The 27,500-nt window shown below is 46.4% G+C and overlaps 1 protein-coding gene across 1 annotated transcript in view; it reads right to left on the reverse strand.

Moving 5' to 3' along the window:
* Window positions 1-1,001: 1,001 nt before the first annotated feature.
* ppfia4 (PTPRF interacting protein alpha 4) overlaps window positions 1,002-27,500 on the reverse strand; it is a gene marked incomplete at its 3' end in the record, with an annotated part of 50,958 nt that continues 24,459 nt past the window's right edge. Inside the window, exons 12-21 of the mRNA XM_079531626.1 lie at window positions 22,338-22,543; window positions 21,271-21,505; window positions 20,982-21,017; window positions 20,367-20,494; window positions 20,003-20,121; window positions 9,776-9,857; window positions 5,359-5,440; window positions 4,483-4,683; window positions 2,508-2,570; window positions 1,002-1,028 (exon numbers count right to left, since the gene is read on the reverse strand). Of these exons, the coding sequence (XP_079387752.1) occupies window positions 1,002-1,028; window positions 2,508-2,570; window positions 4,483-4,683; window positions 5,359-5,440; window positions 9,776-9,857; window positions 20,003-20,121; window positions 20,367-20,494; window positions 20,982-21,017; window positions 21,271-21,505; window positions 22,338-22,543 (1,179 nt within the window). The remainder of the gene's footprint in view (window positions 1,029-2,507; window positions 2,571-4,482; window positions 4,684-5,358; window positions 5,441-9,775; window positions 9,858-20,002; window positions 20,122-20,366; window positions 20,495-20,981; window positions 21,018-21,270; window positions 21,506-22,337; window positions 22,544-27,500) is intronic.

The following is a 27,500-nucleotide window of genomic DNA, read 5'->3' on the forward strand; positions in this document are numbered from 1 at the left end:
GCTGTTATGCCTGTAATGATGTAGTTTGACAGGAAACGGGCAGAAAGAGGTGGGGAGTGACTCGGGGAAAGAGGCTTTGCTTCCGTTATGCTTCGCAAGCTTGCCTCCATGTTGTCTTCCCTCGAGGTACGGACGCCCCAGAGGCCCCAGAGGACGCCCGGAAGAGGCGTCTACCGTTATATGTCTATGGTGATCGGGACTCGAACCAGCTGTCAGGCTGCCGCTACATTGTACCGCTACGACATCGGTCCCAATGTATGTATGAATGAATGAACCATATTGTAAAGCGCTTTGAACACTTGGAAAAGCTCTATAAAAATGCAATCCATTATTACAATAGTTCAACTAGCCCCGATCTACAAGTTCACAACGTGTCGTCGAATACGGCAATTATCGACATGTTGTCAGCTTGTAGATTGGCTATTTGAACGAAGTTAATGATCTGTCTGATGATAATGCCTTTCTTTCATGATAATGTCTTTCATGATGACGGTGCCTGTGTGTGGCCCTGTGTGTGTATGTTTTTATAAAGAGTGTGTGAGCACATTTTCAGTGAGTGTGTGTGTTCCTCGTTTAAGTACCCACGTGGGAAGCATAGTAAAACCAGTCAACCTTGACCTTATGGGGACTTTTTCTCATGGTTAGGAAAGATGCTTTTTTTGTTGTTGTACGTTTATGGTTTGGTAGGTCCATGCACGCGCACGCGCGCGTGTGTGTGTGTGTGTGTGTGTGTGTGTGTGTGTGTGTGTGTGTGTGTGTGTGTGTGTGTGTGTGTGTGTGTGTGTGTGTGTGTGTGTGTGTGTGTGTGTGCGTGCGTGCGTGTGCGTGCATGCGTGTGTGTGTGTGTGCGTGCGTGCGCATGCGTGCGGGTGCAGGCGTGCGTGTGGCCAGTTGAACGCATCCCCACAGCGGACGTTTTGCTCTTTTACGCCATGTGTGATGATGTAAGAGCAAAATGGCCGGCGTGCGATCGGTCGATGTTAGCTGAGCAGCATTCTCACCTGCGCCCAGCTGCCTTCCTCATTCTCCTGAATGTCCAGCCAGAATTAGAGACAACACACAGTGTTAGTAGAGACCAGCAGTAGAAACAATACAATACGAGAGACAAGCATTGATTAGACACAATACAATAGGCATTAGACACAATACAATACAAGAGACAAGCCTTAGATACAATACAGAGACAAGAATTGTTTTGCGTTCACACGAGGCATATGCAAAGATGCAAAGATCACATCATATTTGTCACTTTGTATATCTGTCGTCGACCCCATCAAGCGTGCGTCTGTATTGATGTGGCGTGTCGTAGGCGCGGCGGCGGGCCGGCGAGGGAAACAGCAAAGCTTTGTAGCTTTGCATCTGGAAGTTGAAGCCAGCTCAGCTTCACTTTGTAGCTTTGTATCTTTGCATCTTTTACAGCAGCTACAACCGTGGCATTCGCTTTGCTTCACGTCGCTGGCTTCCATCGACAATGAATGGTAGACTGTATCTTTGTATCTGCCCGTGTGAACGCTCCATTAGAGACAAATAGGCCGTACTGTGGCAAAAAACAGCCACAGTATTGATACCGTGAGATTTCTGAGCTGACGGTATTTATTCATTTATTATTATATGCACACTTGGCGCAGTCCACAGCGCCCTAGAGGCACCTGTATGGTCCCTACTCCCTACAATGGCCTACAAGTTATAATACATTTAAAATCATAATTTTACATTTTACTTATTTACTTACTAATTTGATAGGCTAATAAAACATATTTCTTCAAAGAATGATATACGTGACAATTCTTTATGGGCCAGCTAAAATAAAAAAATATATATGAAAAATAGGCCTATATATTTTTTCTTTTTAATACCGTGAAATATTATATACAGTTTCGATACCGTCACCGTACCGTACAACTGTAAAATATCATACTGTTACATGCCTAGAGACAATACACAGTGTTAAAGAGAGAGTAATTAGACAATAGGACTAAAATACACGCCATTGGAGAGACGAAACGCACCAAAGTCCTGACATCCCTGCCGCTAGAGGGCGCTATACCCCTGGGACACGGATCATTTCCCCCATAGAAGAACAAACAAATCTGATTGTCACTACTTTCTGGTAGGTTTGGGGTGAAAACAAGCCACATTCAACTGCCCATAGAATGGATTATCGCCGCGGCACAGCTGAAATATCCCTTCAAATGTCCTTTGCCATTTCTTTTAACCTTTTAGCAAAAAATACATTTTAAAATAGTTCAAATAGCCGATCTACAAGCTCACAATGTGTCGATGTAGATCGGCTAGTTGAACTATTTTAATGGTTTGTTTTTTTATAGTAAAATATGGCTAATACGGTACAGGTGTGTTTGTGCGCACGTGTGCGTGCGTTTGTGTGCACGTGTGTGTGTACGTGCATACATGCGTGCGTGCGCGTGTGTGTTTGTCTGTGTGTGTGAGAGAGAGAGAGCGTGAGTGGTGGGGGAGGGGAGGGATTTGCCCAGATGGCAGTGACTGACCGCTTTAGTGGACGAGGCCAGGTTCTCCATCTCTTCGTGAGTCACCCACACATTTCCTGAGGACTGCACAGAGAGAGGGAAAGCAAGCAAGAAGGTGCTTGTGAGAAGGCATTCATGAGTGATTCTGGTGGGTGATTATACTGATGCGGGGATTCCCTTCCAAAAGTCTACTTCTGTGGTAAATGGTGCATTTACTGTATATAGCGCTTGTATCCAAAGCGCTTTACAGTACATAGATGTGCATCACCCATTCACGAACACATCCATACACCGGTGGCGGAGGGAAACCATGCAAGGCACCAACCTGCACATCGGGAGCCATTAAGCGGTCAGCGTCTTGGACAAGGACACTTCGACACTGACTCTGGGGGAGCCTGGGTTCGAACTGGAAACGTCACGCCGGCCACTCTACTGGCCACTCTGGGCATGGGAGAGGCTTTGAGGACCTGTAGTCATGATTGGCTGCCCCGAGTCTGAACCCATACTCTGAAATGTCGCCTAAGCCAATGGGAGTGCCTCACCTTCTAAGCCCTGAAATGCCCAGACTCTGCAACGCCCTATGGCAACGGCATGGCAACGGCATGGCAACGGCATGGCAACTCTACAGCGACTACCAGCTAATTGTGGGATGTCTAGAGGTCATGCAGTTAAAATTATAAATTTTTCACTATAACTCTACAGAGTACACAAAGTAAATAACAAGACCTGGAATACAATGTCCGTTGTGTGTTTTAAAGGTTACAGTGCCCCTGGAGGTGTAAATACGCCATTTTCGACCTTCTGGAACGGTAATTAGCTAGCTAGCATGGTTGGCTAGCTGTAGCTGTATTTCAACATCGCCTTTGGCAGGGAATCCTTTTCCTTAATCACCCGCCGTAGTGCACATGCTCACTCTTTCGTAGACACTCACACACGTGTACTGTACACATATTACACATATTACACACACACGCACGCACGCACGCACGCACGCACGCACGCACGCACGCACGCACGCACACACACACACACACACACACACACACACACACACACACACACACACACACACACACACACACACACACACACACACACACACACACACGCGCACATGCTCAAATATGAGTGTGAACATGCATGCACACACACACATTGCAGACACACAGGGTGTGTTGAGTGATGCCAAGGGAAAACAGTGAGCTATCTACAAAGCAACTAGTAAGTAAACATTTCAAATAAATGAAGTGGAGTAAAAGTGCCTGACTAATTGTCGCCTATAGGTGAGCAATGAGCATGGGTGGGGCCTTCCAGCCTAATGGCTGATTGGAGAGCACCTGGGCCCGGTGCCTCCAGGAGCCTATAAATAGGCTCTGCCCAATGTGGCCAGGTGATTCATGAAGAGACATCCAGAGGAGACAGACCTGCTGCCGCCACTGTCCCCTGCTCGGTTGTCCATAACCTGCTCATTATGTTTGACTTGTTGTGCAGAATGACCCATTTCAAGTACTCTAATGCATAAAAATAGCATATCTACAAGCCCAAATTTTCAAATGGACAAAAATAAGTGGTTAATGTAGGCTATGTTTTCAAATAAAAGTACTATATTTGAATCTGAGATGTAGTGGAGTAGAAGTAAAAGTACTGGAACGTGGAAGTACTCAAGTACAAATAGGCCTACCTCAGCATTGTACTTAAGTAAATGCACTTAGTTAGCTTCCACCACTGGTAGCTACAGTAGTAGCTACATTTAGCACAATTGTAAGTGTAGGTTCTCCCACTGGGCCACTGGGCAGCAGCAGAGACAAACCCTTCAATATCAGTCTTGTGTTGGATGTTTTGTGTTTTGTGAATGTTTTAAGGATTTTTCATCATACAGTCCAAGCGTGTGGGGATGCAGGAAAAGGTGGTGTTTATGGTGTACGTATGCATGTTTTTTTGTTTCTTTTGTTACGTGCGTGCGTGCCTGTGTGAGTCCAGTACGTACAGTGCGTACCGTTCTGGAGGTCAGCGGTGCGGAGGGGCTGGTCAGAGACACCATCTCCTGGATGGCGAGGCGTAGCTTGAGGCGGTGCAGAGGGTTGCTGATGCCGATCTCTCTCTGGATCTCCGTGTCCGACAGCGCCGACATGATGGCGCCGCTCTTCACGTTGGCTCGGCACGCTGCCACGTACCACGCTGGCATGCCCACCCACAGCTATATGGGGGGGCAGAGCAGAGCAACAGAGTACCACGCTGGCATGCCCACCCACAGCTATATAGGGGGGCAGAGCAGAGCAACAGAGTACCATGCTGGCATGCCCACCCACAGCTATATGGGGGGGCAGAGCAGAGCAACAGCATCATCTTATATCTTCACTGACATTGTTGCAATTTACAATGTAGGCCATTTAGCACTAGCAGACACTCTTAATCCAGAGCGATTTACAGTAAGCGAGGTAAACACGAGGTGATAGCCTATCAAATGCATAGAAATATTCATCTAGGATCACCAGTGAGACGCCCCGAGAGCAAGAAGTGAGGTCTCCCTGAAACAACAGGTCTGGTAATGCCCATATATGGACCTTTTTGTTTGTTTGTTTTTTAATTGACTATTCGGGCCGGGTTGGAGTGAAATATGTGTCTAAATATGCGTCTAGAGTTTGAATGAACAGGTATCAGACAAAAGGAATACATCGAAGAGGAAGGACGGGTGGATCAACATATGGAATGTCAGAACAGGTCATCTCCAGATCTAAGGGTTTGAGGTCAGATGTAGAGTTGCTGGCCGGCTCCATATATGCAGATCTAGGTGATGATCCTGTCTTCTCCAATCTCCATGTATGGCTATCCAGGGTTTGATTTAGATATTTGATAGAACCTGAAGGTTTACCTCTAGCCAGGAGACGACAGTAGGCCCGTCCCACTGGGCGAAGGGCAGACCTCTCCGCCTCGCGTCTTCTAGAAGCTCATGTCTGAGGAGAGAAATTAACAATATTAAGAGTCTGAAAACAACAAACAATATGTAGAGTGTGAACGTGGCAGTGGCTCAGCGGCCGGATGATGAACCATGAGGTTCACAGTCGATCCCGAGCTCCCCCAGAGTCAGTGTCAAAGTGTCCTTGAGCAAGACTCTGAACCCCTAATTGATCCCGATGTGCAGGTTGGTGCCTTGCATGGTTTCCTCCGCCATCGGTGTATGAATGTGTGTGTGAATGAGTGAATGTAATGCACAGTCTATGTAAAGCTGTATGAATGTGTGTGTGAATGGGTGAATGTAATGCCCAATAAATGCTGTAAAGTGCCTTGGATAAAAGCTATATATAAATGCACCATTTACCAAGACAAACAGCACATGCATGTCCAAGGAGAGAAAGTAACAATATGCCGAGTCTGAAAACAAACAAACAAAAAAATGTCTGAATGTCTGAATTTGGGAATAGAATAGGATCAGGAGAGGTTCCGGTTTCCGGTTTGAGGGGATGACAGCTTGAGGAAAGCTCGCTCGGTCAAAATATATAATATCGGCCCCAAAGTCAATTAAAAGTTCAAGAAGTTAAGTTTTATTTACTCTTAAGAAGGGGCGAGGATGGTGGCTACCGGGAAAAGAAAGAAGGTAAGGGAGAGCAAGCTTGCCGGCGGTGAAAACGATGCACAACAACCTGAAGCTAACAATGATGCTAACGCTAGCACTTCAGAGACGCAGCAACTGCATGCCAGCGTGGGGTCTCCGGCCGCGGTGGCTAGCAGCGCAGCCCCCCCCTCGCCCAGCTCCGACGGCGGGGACATAACCGACCAAGAGGAGGAGGTAAACCTGGCTATAATCCTGAGGGAACTGCGCGGTTTCAGGCAAGACAACAAGAAACAGATGCAAGACCTGACAGGAGAAATAGCTAAAACAAACGCGAGGGTGGACCAGGCCGAAGCTAGGATCGTAGGGAGCGAGGAAAGGCTACAGAACGTGGAAGAGATACTAGCAGAGATGATAACGATCCAGGAGGCTCTCCAAACGAAGATAACTGATTTACAGGGGCGATCCAGGAGGGACAACGTGAGAATATACGGCATAGCTGAGGGGACAGAGGGGACAGCTAGGTCCCTTATCCCCTTTGTGGCAAAGATGCTAAGAGAAAATCTGAATATCCCCGCAGCGACGCCACTACAGATACAAAGAGCGCATCGCGCCCTGGCTCCGCTGCCCCCAAATGGAGCCCAACCCAGATCAATCGTGGTAAAGTTCCTGAGCTTCACCATGAAAGAAGAAGTGCTTAAGCAGACCTGGGAGAAGAAGGGCTTTACATGGCAAAACTGTAAAATCAGCCTCGATCATGATTATGCACCAGAAATATTGGCCAAAAGAAAAGAATATGCTGAGGCACGGAGGGTCCTAAAAACAAACGACACAAGGTTCCAGACGCTGTTTCCTGCGCGACTAAGAGTCCACCATGCCGATGGGATGAAGACATATGCTACAGTGGAAGAGGCGACGGCAGACCTGGCGAGGCGTGGACTGGCGGTTGAAGTGATCAAGAGACCAACGACGCTCTGGGAGAGGATCAGGAGGTGTGCGTGGCAGACGGCGGGGGGAGCTCGCCCACCGCGGGCCAGCGGGGCTCCAGGATACATAGAGAGGCTGCAAGTTTTCAGACGTGAAGATACAGACTAATCTCCTTTATTTTTCTTTCGAAGGGATACAAAAGGGGGGGGGGGGGTATATTGATGCAATTGAAACGATAAGTGTGTGTGTGTCACTTAATATATCACTGAAATTGAATTGATAATCTGGGGGAATTAATGGGTTTCAACACACTGTATGACTTGAAATAATGTGGGATTAAATATGTGCAATGTTATACCACGGAAAGTTAACTGATAAGCTAGGGGTGGGGTGGGGGGGTTATTTTCTACTAGATACAACAATGCTGCATTTGTTTTGATACGATCGAGATATACTACTATGCAAGACCTTTCTTTCATAGCTGTCATCAGGGTTGAGGTAACCTGACTAGTCAGGTTAGGGTTGAGGGCCCTCTAGCACCAGCAGGGAATAGAGGTTATCCCTTAGTTAGGAGGTTGGGCAGTGGAAGGTTTCCACTGCTGGAACTCAGGTTTACATGTTTTTTGTCCATTTACGGTATTATTATTGTGTGTGTATTTTCTGCCCACTCTTTCTTCCTTTTCTCCTGAAATGTACATACTCTGAAGTGATATTGCCCTGTTGCCCCTGTTAAGTGTTGACTTGATGCCATATGTAGTCCATCTAAAGAAAGTGAGGATTATACAGAGACATTGGAGATGGAGTCACTTGGAGGGGGCATGAGGGGGGAGGGAGGGAGGAGGGGTGAAAAAAAAAAAATCTTGGGATTTGCACTTGTGTCCTATGTATAAATATAAATGCTGTCTATACTGTACTGCTTTTTCCAAATAAAATAAATATTATAAAAAAAAAAGAATAGGATCAGGAGGGGAGAATAGAGGATAGAATAGAGGAGGAGGGAATAGAATAGAGGAGGAGGGGAGAATAGAGGATAGAATAGAGGAGGAGAGAATAGAATAGAGGAGGAGGGGAGAATAGAGGATAGAATAGAGGAGGAGGGAATAGAATAGAGGATAGAATAGAGGAGGAGGGAATAGAACAGGATCAGGAGGGGAGAATAGAGGATAGAATAGAGGAGGAGGGAATAGAACAGGAGCAGGAGGGGAGAATAGAGGATAGAATAGAGGAGGAGGGAATAGAACAGGAGCAGGAGGGGAGAATAGAGGATAGAATAGAGGTGGAGGGAATAGAATAGGATCAGGAGGGGAGAATAGAGGATAGAATAGAGGTGGAGGGAATAGAATAGAGGAGGAGGGGAGAATAGAGGATAGAATAGAGGAGGAGGGAATAGAATAGAGGAGGAGGGGAGAATAGAGGATAGAATAGAGGAGGAGGGAATAGAATAGGATCAGGAGGGGAGAATAGAGGATAGAATAGAGGTGGAGGGAATAGAATAGAGGAGGAGGGGAGAATAGAGGATAGAATAGAGGAGGAGGGAATAGAACAGGAGCAGGAGGGGAGAATAGAGGATAGAATAGAGGTGGAGGGAATAGAATAGAGGAGGAGGGGAGAATAGAGGATAGAATAGAGGAGGAGGGAATAGAACAGGAGCAGGAGGGGAGAATAAAGGATAGAATAGAGGATGAGGGGAGAATAGAGGATAGAATAGAGGAGGAGGGAATAGAATAGGAGCAGGAGGGGAGAATAGAGGATAGAATAGAGGTGGAGGGAATAGAATAGAGGAGGAGGGAATAGAATAGAGGAGGAGGGGAGAATAGAGGATAGAATAGAGGAGGAGGGAATAGAATAGGAGCAGGAGGGGAGAATAGAGGATAGAATAGAGGAGGAGGAGGGAATAGAATAGAGGAGGAGGGAATAGAATAGAGGAGGAGGGGAGAATAGAGGATAGAATAGAGGAGGAGGGAATAGAATAGAGGAGGAGGGGAGAATAGAGGATAGAATAGAGGAGGAGGGAATAGAATAGAGGAGGAGGGGAGAATAGAGGATAGAATAGAGGTGGAGGGAATAGAATAGAGGAGGAGGGAATAGAACAGGAGCAGGAGGGGAGAATAAAGGATAGAATAGAGGATGAGGGGAGAATAGAGGATAGAATAGAGGAGGAGGGGAGAATAGAGGATAGAATAGAGGAGGAGGGAATAGAATAGGAGCAGGAGGGGAGAATAGAGGATAGAATAGAGGTGGAGGGAATAGAATAGAGGAGGAGGGAATAGAATAGAGGAGGAGGGAATAGAATAGAGGATAGAATAGAGGAGGAGGGAATAGAATAGAGGAGGAGGGGAGAATAGAGGATAGAATAGAGGAGGAGGGAATAGAATAGAGGAGGAGGGGAGAATAGAGGATAGAATAGAGGTGGAGGGAATAGAATAGAGGAGGAGGGAATAGAATAGAGGAGGAGGGGAGAATAGAGGATAGAATAGAGGTGGAGGGAATAGAATAGAGGAGGAGGGAATAGAATAGAGGAGGAGGGGAGAATAGAGGATAGAATAGAGGAGGAGGGAATAGAATAGAGGAGGAGGGGAGAATAGAGGATAGAATAGAGGTGGAGGGAATAGAATAGAGGAGGAGGGAATAGAATAGAGGAGGAGGGGAGAATAGAGGATAGAATAGAGGAGGAGGGAATAGAATAGAGGAGGAGGGGAGAATAGAGGATAGAATAGAGGAGGAGGGAATAGAATAGAGGAGGAGGGGAGAATAGAGGATAGAATAGAGGAGGAGGGAATAGAATTAGGATCCGTTGGAAAACACTTCCTACTTTTTCTTCATCCTTCGATCCCTCTCTGCCTGAGTGCCGAGTTTACCCAGAGTCATCGTGTCCCCGATGCCCATCTCAAAGTCTGAAACATAAGCACACGCACGCACGCACGCACGCACGCACGCACGCACGCACGCACGCACGCACGCACGCACGCACGCACGCACGCACACACACACACACACACACACACACACACACACACAGTTTTGCATTAATATCAACAAGGTTTTGGGATCACCGGCTGTAGAATATTATGTAAAGTTGTGATATCGAACTGCAGGGGTTTTTCTTTTTTTGTGCATATGCAATTCAATTCAATTCAAAGGGCTTTATTGGCATGAGAAAACATATGTTTACATTACCGAAGAAAAAGGCACAATACAACAATACAGCAATAGAATCAATCAATTTATACACACAATGATTAGTTTTTAGGGTGGTTGTGTTCCATTTGATATATGCACACACATGCATACACATACAATAAAGAGACTCCCCAAATTGATATGTAGGCCTACTGTATATAGTGTGGTACGAGGTGTCAAAGAAACAGCTCCCGTAGGATTTTTGTGCTAAAATTGAACAGATCTTGGTTCTATAGAGTCCAAACTATGAGAAAATGATGGGGTTCACATTTTCCGGACCCCCACCCCGTTTCTGGGGGGTCATCTATTTGGGACCTCCCAGAACAGTATGCCAGCCAGTTAATATCCGATTTTCATAATATTAGAATTGTTTTGTATGTTTTAAAACATTCTGAGTTGATTTCTTAAACTTTTAAAGTGTCCAGTAGAATCTTTACTGACTTTTGGTAGCCGGTAGGGGTGTTTCCTTACCTGGGACCTCCCGGACTGACCCTGACTATAAGTTCTCATTACATTCCTCGCTCTGCTCCTGTTCCAGTAAAACCAAATAAATAAACTGGAGTTTAGCGTTAACCACTTCACTAATCAATGTGTATTTGTATTTGTGTATTTGTTTTTGCCCTGAAGTATGGCAATTGAAAGGCAGAGAGTTGACAAAAGTTAGCTTTTTTCCTTAAAATAATGAAAGGCAGACCAAATTATTATTTTGAGTGAGTTATTCAACTCACTCAAGGACCCATAAATTAATATGTATTTAACTGTGGACCCCCATCTGAAAAATATTTTGTGCCATTAGTGTCACCGGTGCCCGGCTGTAGAGAACCGAGTTGATGGATGATGGAAGTTGGAGATCCATGCCCCACCCGGCTATGCAATACCCGTTGTACCCGTGTCAGACCCGTTCCACCCATCTGTCTGTGTCCCTTTTATGCCCATATATAGAGATATCTGTATCTGTCTCTCTGTGTCCCTTATATGGAGTTCTGTGTCAGGCATGCCCAAATATGGAGTGTTTGTGTTGTCAGAACAGGCCAGCTCCATATATGGAGCCCGGGCAGGGGCATTGTCCAGAGCCCAGTCAGATGCCTTTTGTGGCGGTTCTGGACAACCGTGGGTCCGACTAACTCAACACCGGGCACTGCACAAGATCTTTAATTCGAGTGTAAAATGAAACCAAATTTGGTTTAATGTTACGCTCTCAAGAGTTAAATTATTGTTAAACATCTACATTACATAATTTACAAGAACACAATTAGTTTGCCAACATCTGATGTCCACATCAATACAGCATGGCATTTTGGACAAAATCTTATCTTATCCATTCCTTAGTTTTGGGTCTGAGGGGCTAAACTAATTCTCATCAAATGGTGGTCCGTGGCTCAAATGCCGAATAAATAATGGACCTTGATATAAAAAGGGTTGAAAACCACTATTGAAAACTATATTGTGTCCAAGATAAAGTCACCTCAGGAGCCTGTCAGTCAAATACATTGTTCCAATTAATTGAGAAACCTGTGAACATTCCCACCTCAGGAGATCACACTTCTTGAGAAAGCATGTCGTTTCTTTCTTTCTGTCGACGTCTGCTCTCGGCAGGTTAGCTTGAACAATTTCCAATTGAGATGTCTGCTCTTACACCTTCACTAAGACAGAGGGAACTAGCAGGGTTGAGGAGATGACTTATGAAAGTAAATTGGGCATCACACTGTGATGATGTGGACTCCATGTTTCATCTGCAGGAGCAGGAAGAAAGACTACATTTGCAGGCAATCAAAAAGTGTGATCCTATGTTCTACCTGAGTGTTCATAAGATTCTCAATTTATCCGAACCCCACTGTGACTGTAATAGGTATTTCAAGTGACCGATGATAATTATCAGACTGGTCAAATTATTCAAGCTTGCAGTGGTGGACATAGTACACAAGTACTGTACTTAAGTACAGTACACTCGGTTAACATCCAATATAAGGCAACATTTTCAAAATTTCATATAGCATGTGACGGGTCAAACTAGGGGTTTTCAATGATTCTGAATCCATTCCAAGCATAAGTTTTGCACAAAAAACACTCCTTGGGCTAAATCTGGCCACAGCCAGTTTTTAGCCGAATGAGTGTTTTTCGTGCAAAACTAATGCTTATTATGCTAATTATGACAATTGCCCAACATATGCAAGTTAGCATCCGGCAGTTTCTAAATGCTGGGGACCCATACTCAACATTTCTAACATAAAACTTTAGGGTACTCAGAATGTCTGGGTTCATAATGGGGTTCTATGGGCTGGCAAGTAGACTAACAGGAGCAGAGCGAGGAATGTAATGAGTACTGAGATGAGTCCGGGGGTCCCGGGTGAAGAAAGACCCCAGCTAAAAGTCAGAAAAGATTATTCTGGCTACTTTAAAAGTGTAAGAAATCAACTTAGAATATTTTAAAACCTACAAAACAACACTAATATTATGAAAATCGGACATTAATTGTCTGGCATACTATAAAGGGATGGGGGTCGGGAAAATTTGAACCCCATCATTTTCTGACAGTTTGGTCCCTATAAAAGCCAAAACAGCAAAGAAATCAACTTTAGCAAAGAAATCCTACGGAAGTACACACTAATATGGTCGTGGACCCCCTCTGAAAAGATTTTGTGCCAGGGACCCCCAAAAAAATTCTCTTCGAGACATTTTCAACATCTTTTCAAAAATAGTACATGTACGAGCTCAAATAAAACAGGGGTTTTCAACTGATTGTGAACCAGGGACCACCACCCTGACTTACTTAGAATCAACCTGGGGACCACTGTTGTGTTGGGTGGGGATATGGGCTGAGATTAGTGCTTTTGTAACACCTGCTATATGCATCCCTGCATGTGTATACATCTCACTGTTTCTCAACCAATGGTCCATTGATGAGATGACTACTAATCATTTCATAATAATAATGACTCAACCAGACAATCCGGTGCACTTCCCCTTCTTGAGATTCTAACTCCCTTTTTCTGTTGAATTTCTTGACCTCCAACTCTAAGGTCATCATACTGTAGGTCACCAGGTCATTCAGTTCAGTTTCTCAACTAGTGGAAAGAAAGTTGTAAAAATGTATACCCACCTTACCAGGTGAAAAGAATCAACAAATCCTACATTACTAAATGGATGGTCAGGGACCACATGCAATACTTACATGGACCACCTGTTGAAAAATACATATAAAATACAGATAAAGTGGTTAAAATGGCTGTGATGCTGTATTAAGACTGGTGGTCATTGTACCTGGTAAGGCGGGTATCAATGTATGGTAAGGTGGGTATCATTATACCCGGTAAGGTGGGTATCATTGTACCTGGTAAGGTGGGTATCATTGTACCTGGTAAGGTGGGTATCATTGTACCTGGTAAGGTAGGTATCATTGTACCTGGTAAGGTGGGTATCATTGTACCTGGTAAGGTGGGTATCATTGTACCTGGTAAGGTAGGTATCATTGTACCTGGTAAGGTAGGTATCATTGTACCTGGTAAGGTGGGTATCATTGTACCTGGTAAGGTAGGTATCATTATACCCGGTAAGGTGGGTATCATTGTACCTGGTAAGGTGGGTATCATTATACCCGGTAAGGTGGGTATCATTATACCTGGTAAGGTGGGTATCATTATACCTGGTAAGGTGGGTATCATTATACCCGGTAAGGTGGGTATCATTGTACCTGGTAAGGTGGGTATCATTGTACCTGGTAAGGTGGGTATCATTGTACCTGGTAAGGTGGGTATCATTGTACCTGGTAAGGTGGGTATCATTGTACCTGGTAAGGTGGGTATCATTGTACCTGGTAAGGTGGGTATCATTGTACCTGGTAAGGTGGGTATCATTATACCTGGTAAGGTGCAGGGTATCATTATACCTGGTAAGGTGGGTATCATTATACCTGGTAAGGTGGGTATCATTGTACCCGGTAAGGTGGGTATCATTATACCTGGTAAGGTGGGTATCATTATACCTGGTAAGGTGGGTATCATTATACCCGGTAAGGTGGGTATCATTGTACCTGGTAAGGTGGGTATCATTATACCTGGTAAGGTGGGTATCATTATGGTAAGGTGGGTATCATTATACCTGGTAAGGTGGGTATCATTATACCTGGTAAGGTGGGTATCATTATACCTGGTAAGGTGGGTATCATTATGGTAAGGTGGGTATCATTATACCTGGTAAGGTGGGTATCATTATACCTGGTAAGGTGGGTATCATTATACCTGGTAAGGTGGGTATCATTGTACCTGGTAAGGTGGGTATCATTATACCTGGTAAGGTGCAGGGTATCATTATACCTGGTAAGGTGGGTATCATTATACCTGGTAAGGTGCAGGGTATCATTGTACCTGGTAAGGTGGGTATCATTATACCCGGTAAGGTGGGTATCATTATACCTGGTAAGGTGGGTATCATTATACCTGGTAAGGTGGGTATCATTATACCTGGTAAGGTGGGTATCATTATACCCGGTAAGGTGGGTATCATTATACCTGGTAAGGTGGGTATCATTATACCTGGTAAGGTGGGTATCATTATACCTGGTAAGGTGCAGGGTATCATTGTACCTGGTAAGGTGGGTATCATTATACCTGGTAAGGTGCAGGGTATCATTATACCTGGTAAGGTGGGTATCATTGTACCTGGTAAGGTGGGTATCATTATACCTGGTAAGGTGGGTATCATTATGGTAAGGTGGGTATCATTATACCTGGTAAGGTGGGTATCATTATACCTGGTAAGGTGGGTATCATTATACCTGGTAAGGTGGGTATCATTGTACCTGGTAAGGTGGGTATCATTATACCTGGTAAGGTGCAGGGTATCATTATACCTGGTAAGGTGGGTATCATTATACCTGGTAAGGTGGGTATCATTATACCTGGTAAGGTGCAGGGTATCATTGTACCTGGTAAGGTGGGTATCATTATACCCGGTAAGGTGGGTATCATTATACCTGGTAAGGTGGGTATCATTATACCTGGTAAGGTGGGTATCATTATACCTGGTAAGGTGGGTATCATTATACCCGGTAAGGTGGGTATCATTATACCTGGTAAGGTGGGTATCATTATACCTGGTAAGGTGGGTATCATTATACCTGGTAAGGTGCAGGGTATCATTGTACCTGGTAAGGTGGGTATCATTATACCTGGTAAGGTGCAGGGTATCATTATACCTGGTAAGGTGGGTATCATTGTACCTGGTAAGGTGGGTATCATTATACCTGGTAAGGTGGGTATCATTGTACCTGGTAAGGTGGGTATCATTATACCTGGTAAGGTGCAGGGTATCATTATACCTGGTAAGGTGGGTATCATTATACCCGGTAAGGTGGGTATCATTGTACCTGGTAAGGTGGGTATCATTATACCCGGTAAGGTGGGTATCATTGTACCTGGTAAGGTGGGTATCATTGTACCTGGTAAGGTGGGTATCATTGTACCTGGTAAGGTGGGTATCATTATACCCGGTAAGGTGGGTATCATTGTACCTGGTAAGGTGCAGGGTATCATTATACCTGGTAAGGTGGGTATCATTGTACCTGGTAAGGTGGGTATCATTGTACCTGGTAAGGTGGGTATCATTGTACCTGGTAAGGTGGGTATCATTGTACCTGGTAAGGTGGGTATCATTGTACCTGGTAAGGTGGGTATCATTATACCTGGTAAGGTGGGTATCATTGTACCTGGTAAGGTGGGTATCATTATACCTGGTAAGGTGGGTATCATTATACCTGGTAAGGTGGGTATCATTATACCTGGTAAGGTGCAGGGTATCATTATACCTGGTAAGGTGGGTATCATTATACCCGGTAAGGTGGGTATCATTATACCCGGTAAGGTGGGTATCATTGTACCTGGTAAGGTGGGTATCATTGTACCTGGTAAGGTGCAGGGTATCATTATACCTGGTAAGGTGGGTATCATTATACCTGGTAAGGTGGGTATCATTATACCTGGTAAGGTGGGTATCATTATACCTGGTAAGGTGGGTATCATTATACCCGGTAAGGTGGGTATCATTATACCTGGTAAGGTGGGTATCATTATACCTGGTAAGGTGGGTATCATTATACCCGGTAAGGTGGGTATCATTGTACCTGGTAAGGTGGGTATCATTATACCTGGTAAGGTGGGTATCATTATACCTGGTAAGGTGGGTATCATTATACCCGGTAAGGTGGGTATCATTATACCTGGTAAGGTGGGTATCATTATACCCGGTAAGGTGGGTATCATTATGGTAAGGTGGGTATCATTGTACCTGGTAAGGTGGGTATCATTATACCCGGTAAGGTGGGTATCATTATACCTGGTAAGGTGGGTATCATTATACCTGGTAAGGTGGGTATCATTATACCCGGTAAGGTGGGTATCATTATGGTAAGGTGGGTATCATTGTACCTGGTAAGGTGGGTATCATTATACCCGGTAAGGTGGGTATCATTATACCCGGTAAGGTGGGTATCATTGTACCTGGTAAGGTGGGTATCATTATACCCGGTAAGGTGGGTATCATTATACCTGGTAAGGTGGGTATCATTGTACCTGGTAAGGTGGGTATCATTATACCCGGTAAGGTGGGTATCATTATACCTGGTAAGGTGGGTATCATTGTACCTGGTAAGGTGGGTATCATTGTACCTGGTAAGGTGGGTATCATTATACCTGGTAAGGTGGGTATCATTGTACCTGGTAAGGTGGGTATCATTGTACCTGGTAAGGTGGGTATCATTGTACCTGGTAAGGTGGGTATCATTGTACCTGGTAAGGTGGGTATCATTATACCCGGTAAGGTGGGTATCATTGTACCTGGTAAGGTGGGTATCATTGTACCTGGTAAGGTGGGTATCATTATACCCGGTAAGGTGGGTATCATTATGGTAAGGTGGGTATCATTGTACCTGGTAAGGTGGGTATCATTATACCCGGTAAGGTGGGTATCATTATACCTGGTAAGGTGGGTATCATTATACCCGGTAAGGTGGGTATCATTATACCCGGTAAGGTGGGTATCATTATACCCGGTAAGGTGGGTATCATTGTACCTGGTAAGGTGGGTATCATTATACCCGGTAAGGTGGGTATCATTATACCTGGTAAGGTGGGTATCATTGTACCTGGTAAGGTAGGTATCATTGTACCTGGTAAGGTGGGTATCATTATACCCGGTAAGGTGGGTATCATTATACCCGGTAAGGTGGGTATCATTGTACCTGGTAAGGTGGGTATCATTATACCCGGTAAGGTGGGTATCATTATGGTAAGGTGGGTATCATTGTACCTGGTAAGGTGCAGGGTATCATTATACCCGGTAAGGTGGGTATCATTGTACCTGGTAAGGTGGGTATCATTGTACCCGGTAAGGTGGGTATCATTATACCTGGTAAGGTGGGTATCATTATACCCGGTAAGGTGGGTATCATTATACCTGGTAAGGTGGGTATCATTATACCCGGTAAGGTGGGTATCATTATACCCGGTAAGGTGGGTATCATTATACCCGGTAAGGTGGGTATCATTGTACCTGGTAAGGTGGGTATCATTATACCCGGTAAGGTGGGTATCATTATACCTGGTAAGGTGGGTATCATTGTACCTGGTAAGGTGGGTATCATTGTACCTGGTAAGGTGGGTATCATTGTACCTGGTAAGGTGGGTATCATTGTACCTGGTAAGGTGGGTATCATTGTACCTGGTAAGGTGGGTATCATTATACCCGGTAAGGTGGGTATCATTGTACCTGGTAAGGTGGGTATCATTGTACCTGGTAAGGTGGGTATCATTATACCTGGTAAGGTGGGTATCATTGTACCTGGTAAGGTGCAGGGTATCATTATACCCGGTAAGGTGGGTATCATTATACCCGGTAAGGTGGGTATCATTATACCCGGTAAGGTGGGTATCATTATGGTAAGGTGGGTATCATTATACCCGGTAAGGTGGGTATCATTATGGTAAGGTGGGTATCATTGTACCTGGTAAGGTGCAGGGTATCATTATACCTGGTAAGGTGGGTATCATTGTACCTGGTAAGGTGGGTATCATTGTACCTGGTAAGGTGGGTATCATTGTACCCGGTAAGGTGGGTATCATTATACCCGGTAAGGTGGGTATCATTATACCCGGTAAGGTGGGTATCATTGTACCTGGTAAGGTGCAGGGTATCATTATACCCGGTAAGGTGGGTATCATTATACCTGGTAAGGTGGGTATCATTGTACCTGGTAAGGTGGGTATCATTGTACCTGGTAAGGTGGGTATCATTATACCCGGTAAGGTGGGTATCATTATACCTGGTAAGGTGGGTATCATTATACCTGGTAAGGTGGGTATCATTGTACCTGGTAAGGTGGGTATCATTGTACCTGGTAAGGTGGGTATCATTATACCCGGTAAGGTGGGTATCATTATACCTGGTAAGGTGGGTATCATTGTACCTGGTAAGGTGGGTATCATTATACCCGGTAAGGTGGGTATCATTGTACCTGGTAAGGCGGGTATCAATGTATGGTAAGGTGGGTATCATTATACCCGGTAAGGTGGGTATCATTGTACCTGGTAAGGTGGGTATCATTGTACCTGGTAAGGTGGGTATCATTATACCCGGTAAGGTGGGTATCATTATACCTGGTAAGGTGGGTATCATTGTACCTGGTAAGGTGGGTATCATTGTACCCGGTAAGGTGGGTATCATTATACCCGGTAAGGTGGGTATCATTATACCTGGTAAGGTGGGTATCATTGTACCTGGTAAGGTGGGTATCATTGTACCTGGTAAGGTGCAGGGTATCATTATACCCGGTAAGGTGGGTATCATTATACCTGGTAAGGTGGGTATCATTGTACCTGGTAAGGTGGGTATCATTATACCTGGTAAGGTGGGTATCATTATACCTGGTAAGGTGGGTATCATTGTACCTGGTAAGGTGGGTATCATTGTACCTGGTAAGGTGGGTATCATTATACCTGGTAAGGTGGGTATCATTATACCTGGTAAGGTGGGTATCATTGTACCTGGTAAGGTGGGTATCATTATACCTGGTAAGGTGGGTATCATTGTACCTGGTAAGGTGGGTATCATTGTACCTGGTAAGGTGGGTATCATTATACCCGGTAAGGTGGGTATCATTATACCTGGTAAGGTGGGTATCATTGTACCTGGTAAGGTGGGTATCATTATACCCGGTAAGGTGGGTATCATTGTACCTGGTAAGGTGGGTATCATTGTACCCGGTAAGGTGGGTATCATTGTACCTGGTAAGGTGGGTATCATTATACCCGGTAAGGTGGGTATCATTATACCCGGTAAGGTGGGTATCATTATACCTGGTAAGGTGGGTATCATTATACCTGGTAAGGTGGGTATCATTGTACCTGGTAAGGTGGGTATCATTGTACCCGGTAAGGTGGGTATCATTGTACCCGGTAAGGTGGGTATCATTATGGTAAGGTGGGTATCATTATACCTGGTAAGGTGGGTATCATTGTACCTGGTAAGGTGGGTATCATTGTACCCGGTAAGGTGGGTATCATTGTACCCGGTAAGGTGGGTATCATTATGGTAAGGTGGGTATCATTATGGTAAGGTGGGTATCATTATACCTGGGAAGGTGGGTATCATTGTGGTAAGGCGGGTATCATTATACCTGGTAAGGTGGGTATCATTGTACCTGGTAAGGTGGGTATCATTATGGTAAGGTGGGTATCATTATACCTGGTAAGGTGCATGGTATCATTATACCTGGTAAGGTGCATGGTATCATTGTACCTGGTAAGGTGGGTATCATTATACCCGGTAAGGAGGGTATCATTCTATGGTAATGCGGGTATCAGCGTACCTGGCGCGGCGGGTGGAGGCTGTCCCTCTCTGCCCACCGGCTGCTCCAGGCGACCACCCTTCTCCTTCTTGCCAAACAGACGGCCGATGGACGACTTGATGCCTTTCTTCTGCTTGCTGCTGGCCACGCCAACATGTCAGCACGCACGCACGCACACACCCACGCATGCACGCACGCACGCACGCAAGCACGCACGCACGCAAGCACGCACGCACGCACGCACGCACGCAAGCACGCACACACGCACGCACGCACGCACACACAGTACAGGAATGAGTGAGTTTAGTTTGTTATTATTTGAAATCTGTGTACATGCATGCATGCGTGCATGCGTGCAGGCGTGTGTGCATGCGTGCGCACGTACCCTCGTCCATCCTCCAGGCTTCCGGTAAGCTGGGCGAAGTTGGTCTCGAGCCGCAGGCTGCGTGGAGACGACGGAGGAGAGATCTCACACTTGATGGTGGCCTTGTCCTCACGCACCTCCACTGGGGACTGAGACACACAGGGGACAGGGAGGGACAGACAAGGACATAGAGGGGGGGACAGAGACAGACAGACAGGGGACACAAACACCTCAACTCAGTAAGGCAAAGTCAAGGCAAGACCTAATATATTTGTATAGTGCAGTTCAACAACAAAGCAATCCAAAGTGCTTTACATAAAAGTAGCATTGCAAACGTTGCGAAGTTCGATTGAGCCGACTCAGGGCCGAGAATAGTAAATCATGTTCTGGCGAGAGCGTTTTCCCCGACTATACTGGCCAATAACAGCGCGTCCTTGCACAACCCGTCAAGACACACAGAGCATAATAAACACACCAGGGGACATTTGAAAACAACACCATTTTGTAATTGAAAGTAGAAATACGATTTTTTTATATACTTATATACTTTATAAACAATTTTATTGTTTTTTACCCGACCGTCAGAGCGATGAAGAATGAATGAGGCTTTAGTGTTTTCCAAAGACAGAAACTTACCGCTACTTTCCTGCGGTGTTTCCTCAAGTCACTTGGCTGTTAGCGATGCAACGACAACACAAGAAACCACACAAAATGCACACAATATGTTATTATTATATTCAGTGATTGAACATGAGTTATATTCATGAATATACAGTATGTTTATGTTTATTCAGCTTTCAGCATGATCAGATGTTTAAAAAGACAGCTGCCATTAAAAACACTATAGTGTCCGCTATTTTATTTTTTTAAATGTGGGAAACCAAGGTGTGTGTGTGCGTGTGTGTGTGTGTGTTGTTTCTCTGACCAGGGTCATGATTCCCAGCTGGTGGCTGGCGCTGCGCCCGTGCCCATGTTTGGGCGTGGAGCGGCCGCTGGTAGGCGGGGAGCAGGAGGAGGCCAGCGATTGGGCGGTGGCCGAGGTGGGCAGGGCCCCGCGGGGGCGGAGCGTCACGTTCAGGCCGTCCATGCTGCCGCTGTTCACGCGACACTCGATCTCGTCGGCGCGGAGGTCGGCCGACTCCCTCTCCACCTGGATCATCCTGGGGAAACAGGCACGCTCATTTTAACATCCTGGACAACGTGCACTATTTTGGGTGGTAACCCCTTTTTGTGTTTCAGCAAAATAGCAGATCTACAAGCTCATAGTGCGGCACCGAGTGCCGCAATATGAGCTTGTAAGTCTGCTATTTCAGAAAAATCGTGAACATGTGGCGCAAATCTTTGAATATATATTCTTTCAGAGCGAACGTTTTCAACTCAAATCCTTGCTCTGGGGGGTCCCTGGAACAACATATTTGCAAATTTTTGGGGTTCTTAACATGAAATATTGAGCACCACTGATATAGAATCATAGGTATTTCAGAAAACTGTCAGGATTAGACAACGTGCACACTCATTTTATTTTAACATCCTGGACAACGTGCACGCTCATTTTAACGTGCACGCTCATTTTATTTTAACATCCAAGACAACGTGCGCGCTCATTTTAAGGTAATGAAATATTTTGTTATCGTTGGATACGATTTTGTCCTACAATTCCATGTTGTATTGATGTGGTACCATTAGGAGAGATAACAGGCAAAATAACAATTGTTACTGCATTCTCTAATTGTGCAGACTTCTTGTAAATGAAGTAATGTAAATGTTTCACTCTTGAGAGCGTAATATTGAACCGGTTTAATTTTTTTAAGAGTTAAAGATCTATAAGAGTCCAATAAGGTTTTCAACTCTCTATCATTTGTCTGGGGACCACCAACTGTGTGTGTGTTTGTGCGTGCGTGTGTGTCTGTGTGTGTGCATGTGTCTGTGTGTGCGTGCGTGCGTGCGTGCGTGCGTGCACGTGTGTGTTTGTGTGCGTGCGTGTCAAATCACCTGATCTCCTCGTTGATGGCGTCGAGCTGCTCCTGCAGCATGAGCGCCAGAGTCTGAGCGTCCGATTGGCCGCTGGGCGACAGGAGGGTGGAGCTAACGTCGTCCTCCAGGTCAGACTCCGCCTCCAGGTCACCGCCCCCGCCGATCATGTGACCCACGCTGCCGCGCAGCGACGACGAGTATTCCTGCTCACACACCCCACACACCTGGACACGCACACGCACACACACACAGACACACACACACACACACACACACACGCGCGCGCGCGTAGCACAAGCAAAACCCCCGTTGAAATACGATCAAAACATCGTTTCGTGCAACAATGTCATGCTTTCTGTAAGCACTGGAATAAGACACACCCTAACCCTAGAGGCTAACCCTAAGACTAACCCTAACCCTAAGCACTGGAATAAGACACGTCATTGCTGTCGGGCAGAAACCTCTTATCTCCACATTCTTATCAGTTTATTGTAACACCCGGGAATCGAACCCACGGCTCCTGGGATATCCCTATGGGGGAGATATTAGACGTTTTAGGCCTTCAGACTGAGGCTATGAGCCACTCTGCTAACTCCTCCCACTCTGCTAACTCCTCCCACAGGGAAACCCCTATGAGCCACTCTGCTAACTCCTCCCACTCTGCTAACTCCTCCCACGGGGAAACCCCTATGAGCCACTCTGCTAACTCCTCCCACGGGGAAACCCCTATGAGCCACTCTGCTAACTCCTCCCACTCTGCTAACTCCTCCCACGGGGAAACCCCTATGAGCCACTCTGCTAACTCCTCCCACGGGGAAACCCCTATGAGCCACTCTGCTAACTCCTCCCACGGGGAAACCCCTATGAGCCACTCTGCTAACTCCTCCCACGGGGAAACCCCTATGAGCCACTCTGCTAACTCCTCCCACGGGAAAACCCCTATGAGCCACTCTGCTAACTCCTCCCACATGGAAACCCCTATGAGCCACTCTGCTAACTCCTCCCACGGGGAAACCCCTATGAGCCACTCTGCTAACTCCTCCCACAGGGAAACCCCATGGCTATGAGCCACTCTGCTAACTCCTCCCACGGGGAAACCCCTATGAGCCACTCTGCTAACTCCTCCCACGGGGAAACCCCTATGAGCCACTCTGCTAACTCCTCCCACCACTCTGCTAACTCCTCCCACGGGGAAACCAGCCACTCTGCTAACTCCTCCCACGGGGAAACCCCTATGAGCCACTCTGCTAACTCCTCCCACAGGGAAACCCCATGGCTATGAGCCACTCTGCTAACTCCTCCCACAGGGAAACCAGCCACTCTGCTAACTCCTCCCACGGGGAAACCCCTATGAGCCACTCTCTAACTCCTCCCACGGGGAAACCCCTATGAGCCACTCTGCTAACTCCTCCCACCACTCTGCTAACTCCTCCCACGGGGAAACCAGCCACTCTGCTAACTCCTCCCACGGGGAAACCCCTATGAGCCACTCTGCTAACTCCTCCCACAGGGAAACCCCATGGCTATGAGCCACTCTGCTAACTCCTCCCACGGGGAAACCCCTATGAGCCACTCTGCTAACTCCTCCCACGGGGAAACCCCTATGAGCCACTCTGCTAACTCCTCCCACAGGGAAACCCCATGGCTATGAGCCACTCTGCTAACTCCTCCCACGGGGAAACCCCTATGAGCCACTCTGCTAACTCCTCCCACAGGGAAACCCCATGGCTATGAGCCACTCTGCTAACTCCTCCCATGGGGAAACCCCTATGAGCCACTCTGCTAACTCCTCCCACAGGGAAACCCCATGGCTATGAGCCACTCTGCTAACTCCTCCCACGGGGAAACCCCATCAGACTGAGGCTATGAGCCACTCTGCTAACTCCTCCCACGGGGAAACCCCCCCTGCTTTTTGACGGATTGTTAAAAACGCTGAGAAAAACATGTGCCTTATAGATATACTTCTACCTCTGGTACCATGTCTATGTTCCTTTTTGTGTAGGCCTAATGTTGTAATGTACTATATTTTCATCGGGGAGGAGGGAAGATTGTGCATGACAATTAGCATAATTAATTGCTAAATCCAGTGTGTTCACATTACATTGATATGTATTTATATGCGATGTCCCGTCTAAATAAAGAAGCAAAGTAAGGTATATTTGAACTTTTTTTGTTAGTTTTTTTTTCTCTCTCTCTGTGAATCAACGCCCTACTTGATCAGCATGTCATGTGGTCTACCTGAACAGCAACCTGTTGATCACAAAGCATCTACCTATTGGGCGCCGCTGTACTACAGAGTCACACAAAGACGTAGCAGATCCACAAATTCTAAAGCTTTCGAGCTTGGAATCCTTAAAGTTACCGCTTTTCTGGACATATGAGGTTTCCACCCGTATTATTATGGACGGATAAGAATGAACAGACAGAGCTGAGGACTTACATGAGACAGCACGTTTCATGGCAGGCGGCCAGGCACGGTGACCGGAAAACAGAGGACATCGGCACATATAGGGGTTAGCACAGAGAACGATGGCTTATTAATAGGCGATACGTTGATTGATACAGATACAGGATAGATATATAGACACTAGAGCAGGGGTGTCAAACTGGTGATCCGTGGGCCGCATGCGGCCCAGGTAGAGGTCCAATGCGGCCCTCGAGATGATTTTCAAAAAGGAAACGACGCTGCTCCCCCTCCCCCACCTGCCCCACAATGGCCCTGCTGTAGACGGCTTTGTCTCTGCCCAGGTGTGGAATGTTGTCACCGATGGGCTCGTTAACAGTCTATTCAACTACTAGTTGAGTTGTGGTGGATACTCTCCTCACACTCTGATGCAGCAGGACATGGAGAGGCTAATCATAGTTGTTACAGCTCAGTAGAGTTTCATTTCAGTTACCAAGTGTAGTGAGGAATATAGTCTACTTACACACGATGATAAAATAATAATTGCATTTTGAACTAGTCTATTATCTAATGGTCTAAAGGTCTAAAGGTCTTCTAGCCTACAACTGTAATACAAATAAAGTCAATTCATGTCAATAAACAGTCTAGAAAACAAAGCCGAGTGACAACTGTGTAAGTCAACGCACGTGAGCTGCAACTGGTCGCGGCCCTCATCAAGTCACCTTGCGCGCAATGTGGCCCTCGCCCCAAAATGAGTTTGACACCCCTGCACTAGAGACATCTGGGAAACTTGATGAAAAATGTACTATTCTGTCCAAAATGTAAAATGAAATCTTCTTTTCCTTTTGAATCATCTGCCTCCATCTCACCCTGTCCTCTGTCTGTCTCCTCTTCTCTCACCCTGTCCTCTGTCTGTCTCCTCTTCTCACCCTGTCCTCTGTCTGTCTCCTCTTCTCACCCTGTCCTCTGTCTGTCTCCTCTTCTCTCACCCTGTCCTCTGTCTGTCTCCTCTTCTCTCACCCTGTCCTCTGTCTGTCTCCTCTTCTCTCACCCTGTCCTCTGTCTGTCTCCTCTTCTCTCACCCTGTCCTCTCACCCTGTCCTCTGTCTGTCTCCTCTTCTCACCCTGTCCTCTGTCTGTCTCCTCTTCTCACCCTGTCCTCTGTCTGTCTCCTCTTCTCTCACCCTGTCCTCTGTCTGTCTCCTCTTCTCTCACCCTGTCCTCTGTCTGTCTCCTCTTCTCCCACCCTGTCCTCTGTCTGTCTCCTCTTCTCTCACCCTGTCCTCTGTCTGTCTCCTCTTCTCACCCTGTCCTCTGTCTGTCTCCTCTTCTCTCACCCTGTCCTCTGTCTGTCTCCTCTTCTCTCACCCTGTCCTCTGTCTGTCTCCTCTTCTCCCACCCTGTCCTCTGTCTGTCTCCTCTTCTCTCACCCTGTCCTCTGTCTGTCTCCTCTTCTCTCACCCTGTCCTCTGTCTGTCTCCTCTTCTCACCCTGTCCTCTGTCTGTCTCCTCTTCTCACCCTGTCCTCTGTCTGTCTCCTCTTCTCACCCTGTCCTCTGTCTGTCTCCTCTTCTCTCACCCTGTCCTCTGTCTGTCTCCTCTTCTCACCCTGTCCTCTGTCTGTCTCCTCTTCTCACCCTGTCCTCTGTCTGTCTCCTCTTCTCTCACCCTGTCCTCTGTCTGTCTCCTCTTCTCACCCTGTCCTCTGTCTGTCTCCTCTTCTCACCCTGTCCTCTGTCTGTCTCCTCTTCTCTCACCCTGTCCTCTCACCCTGTCCTCTGTCTGTCTCCTCTTCTCTCACCCTGTCCTCTGTCTGTCTCCTCTTCTCACCCTGTCTTCTCACCCTGTCCTCTGTCTGTCTCCTCTTCTCTCACCCTGTCCTCTGTCTGTCTCCTCTTCTCTCACCCTGTCCTCTGTCTGTCTCCTCTTCTCACCCTGTCCTCTGTCTGTCTCCTCTTCTCACCCTGTCCTCTGTCTGTCTCCTCTTCTCTCACCCTGTCCTCTGTCTGTCTCCTCTTCTCTCACCCTGTCCTCTGTCTGTCTCCTCTTCTCACCCTGTCCTCTGTCTGTCTCCTCTTCTCACCCTGTCCTCTGTCTGTCTCCTCTTCTCACCCTGTCCTCTGTCTGTCTCCTCTTCTCTCACCCTGTCCTCTGTCTGTCTCCTCTTCTCTCACCCTGTCCTCTCACCCTGTCCTCTCACCCTGTCCTCTGTCTGTCTCCTCTTCTCACCCTGTCCTCTGTCTGTCTCCTCTTCTCTCACACCAACTAACTTCATGTCCGCTTTCACTGTATACATCCATACATCTTCTCTTTGGTCTTCCTCTAGGTCTCCTGCCTGGCAGTTCCGACCTCAACATCCTTCTACCGATTTACTCACTATCCCTCCTCTGTACATCTCCAAACCATCTCACTATCCCTCCTCTGTACATCTCCAAACCATCTCACTATCCCTCCTCTGTACATCTCCAAACCATCTCACTATCCCTCCTCTGTACATCTCCATACCATCTCACTATCCCTCCTCTGTACATCTCCAAACCATCTCACTATCCCTCCTCTGTACATCTCCAAACCATCTCACTATCCCTCCTCTGTACATCTCCAAACCATCTCACTATCCCTCCTCTGTACATCTCCAAACCATCTCACTATCCCTCCTCTGTACATCTCCATACCATCTCACTATCCCTCCTCTGTACATCTCCAAACCATCTCACTATCCCTCCTCTGTACATCTCCAAACCAAACCATCTCACTATCCCTCCTCTGTACATCTC

This window comes from Electrona antarctica (assembly GCF_951216825.1).
Source record: "Electrona antarctica genome assembly, contig: scaffold_402, whole genome shotgun sequence".
NCBI classification, from domain to species: domain Eukaryota; kingdom Metazoa; phylum Chordata; class Actinopteri; order Myctophiformes; family Myctophidae; genus Electrona; species Electrona antarctica.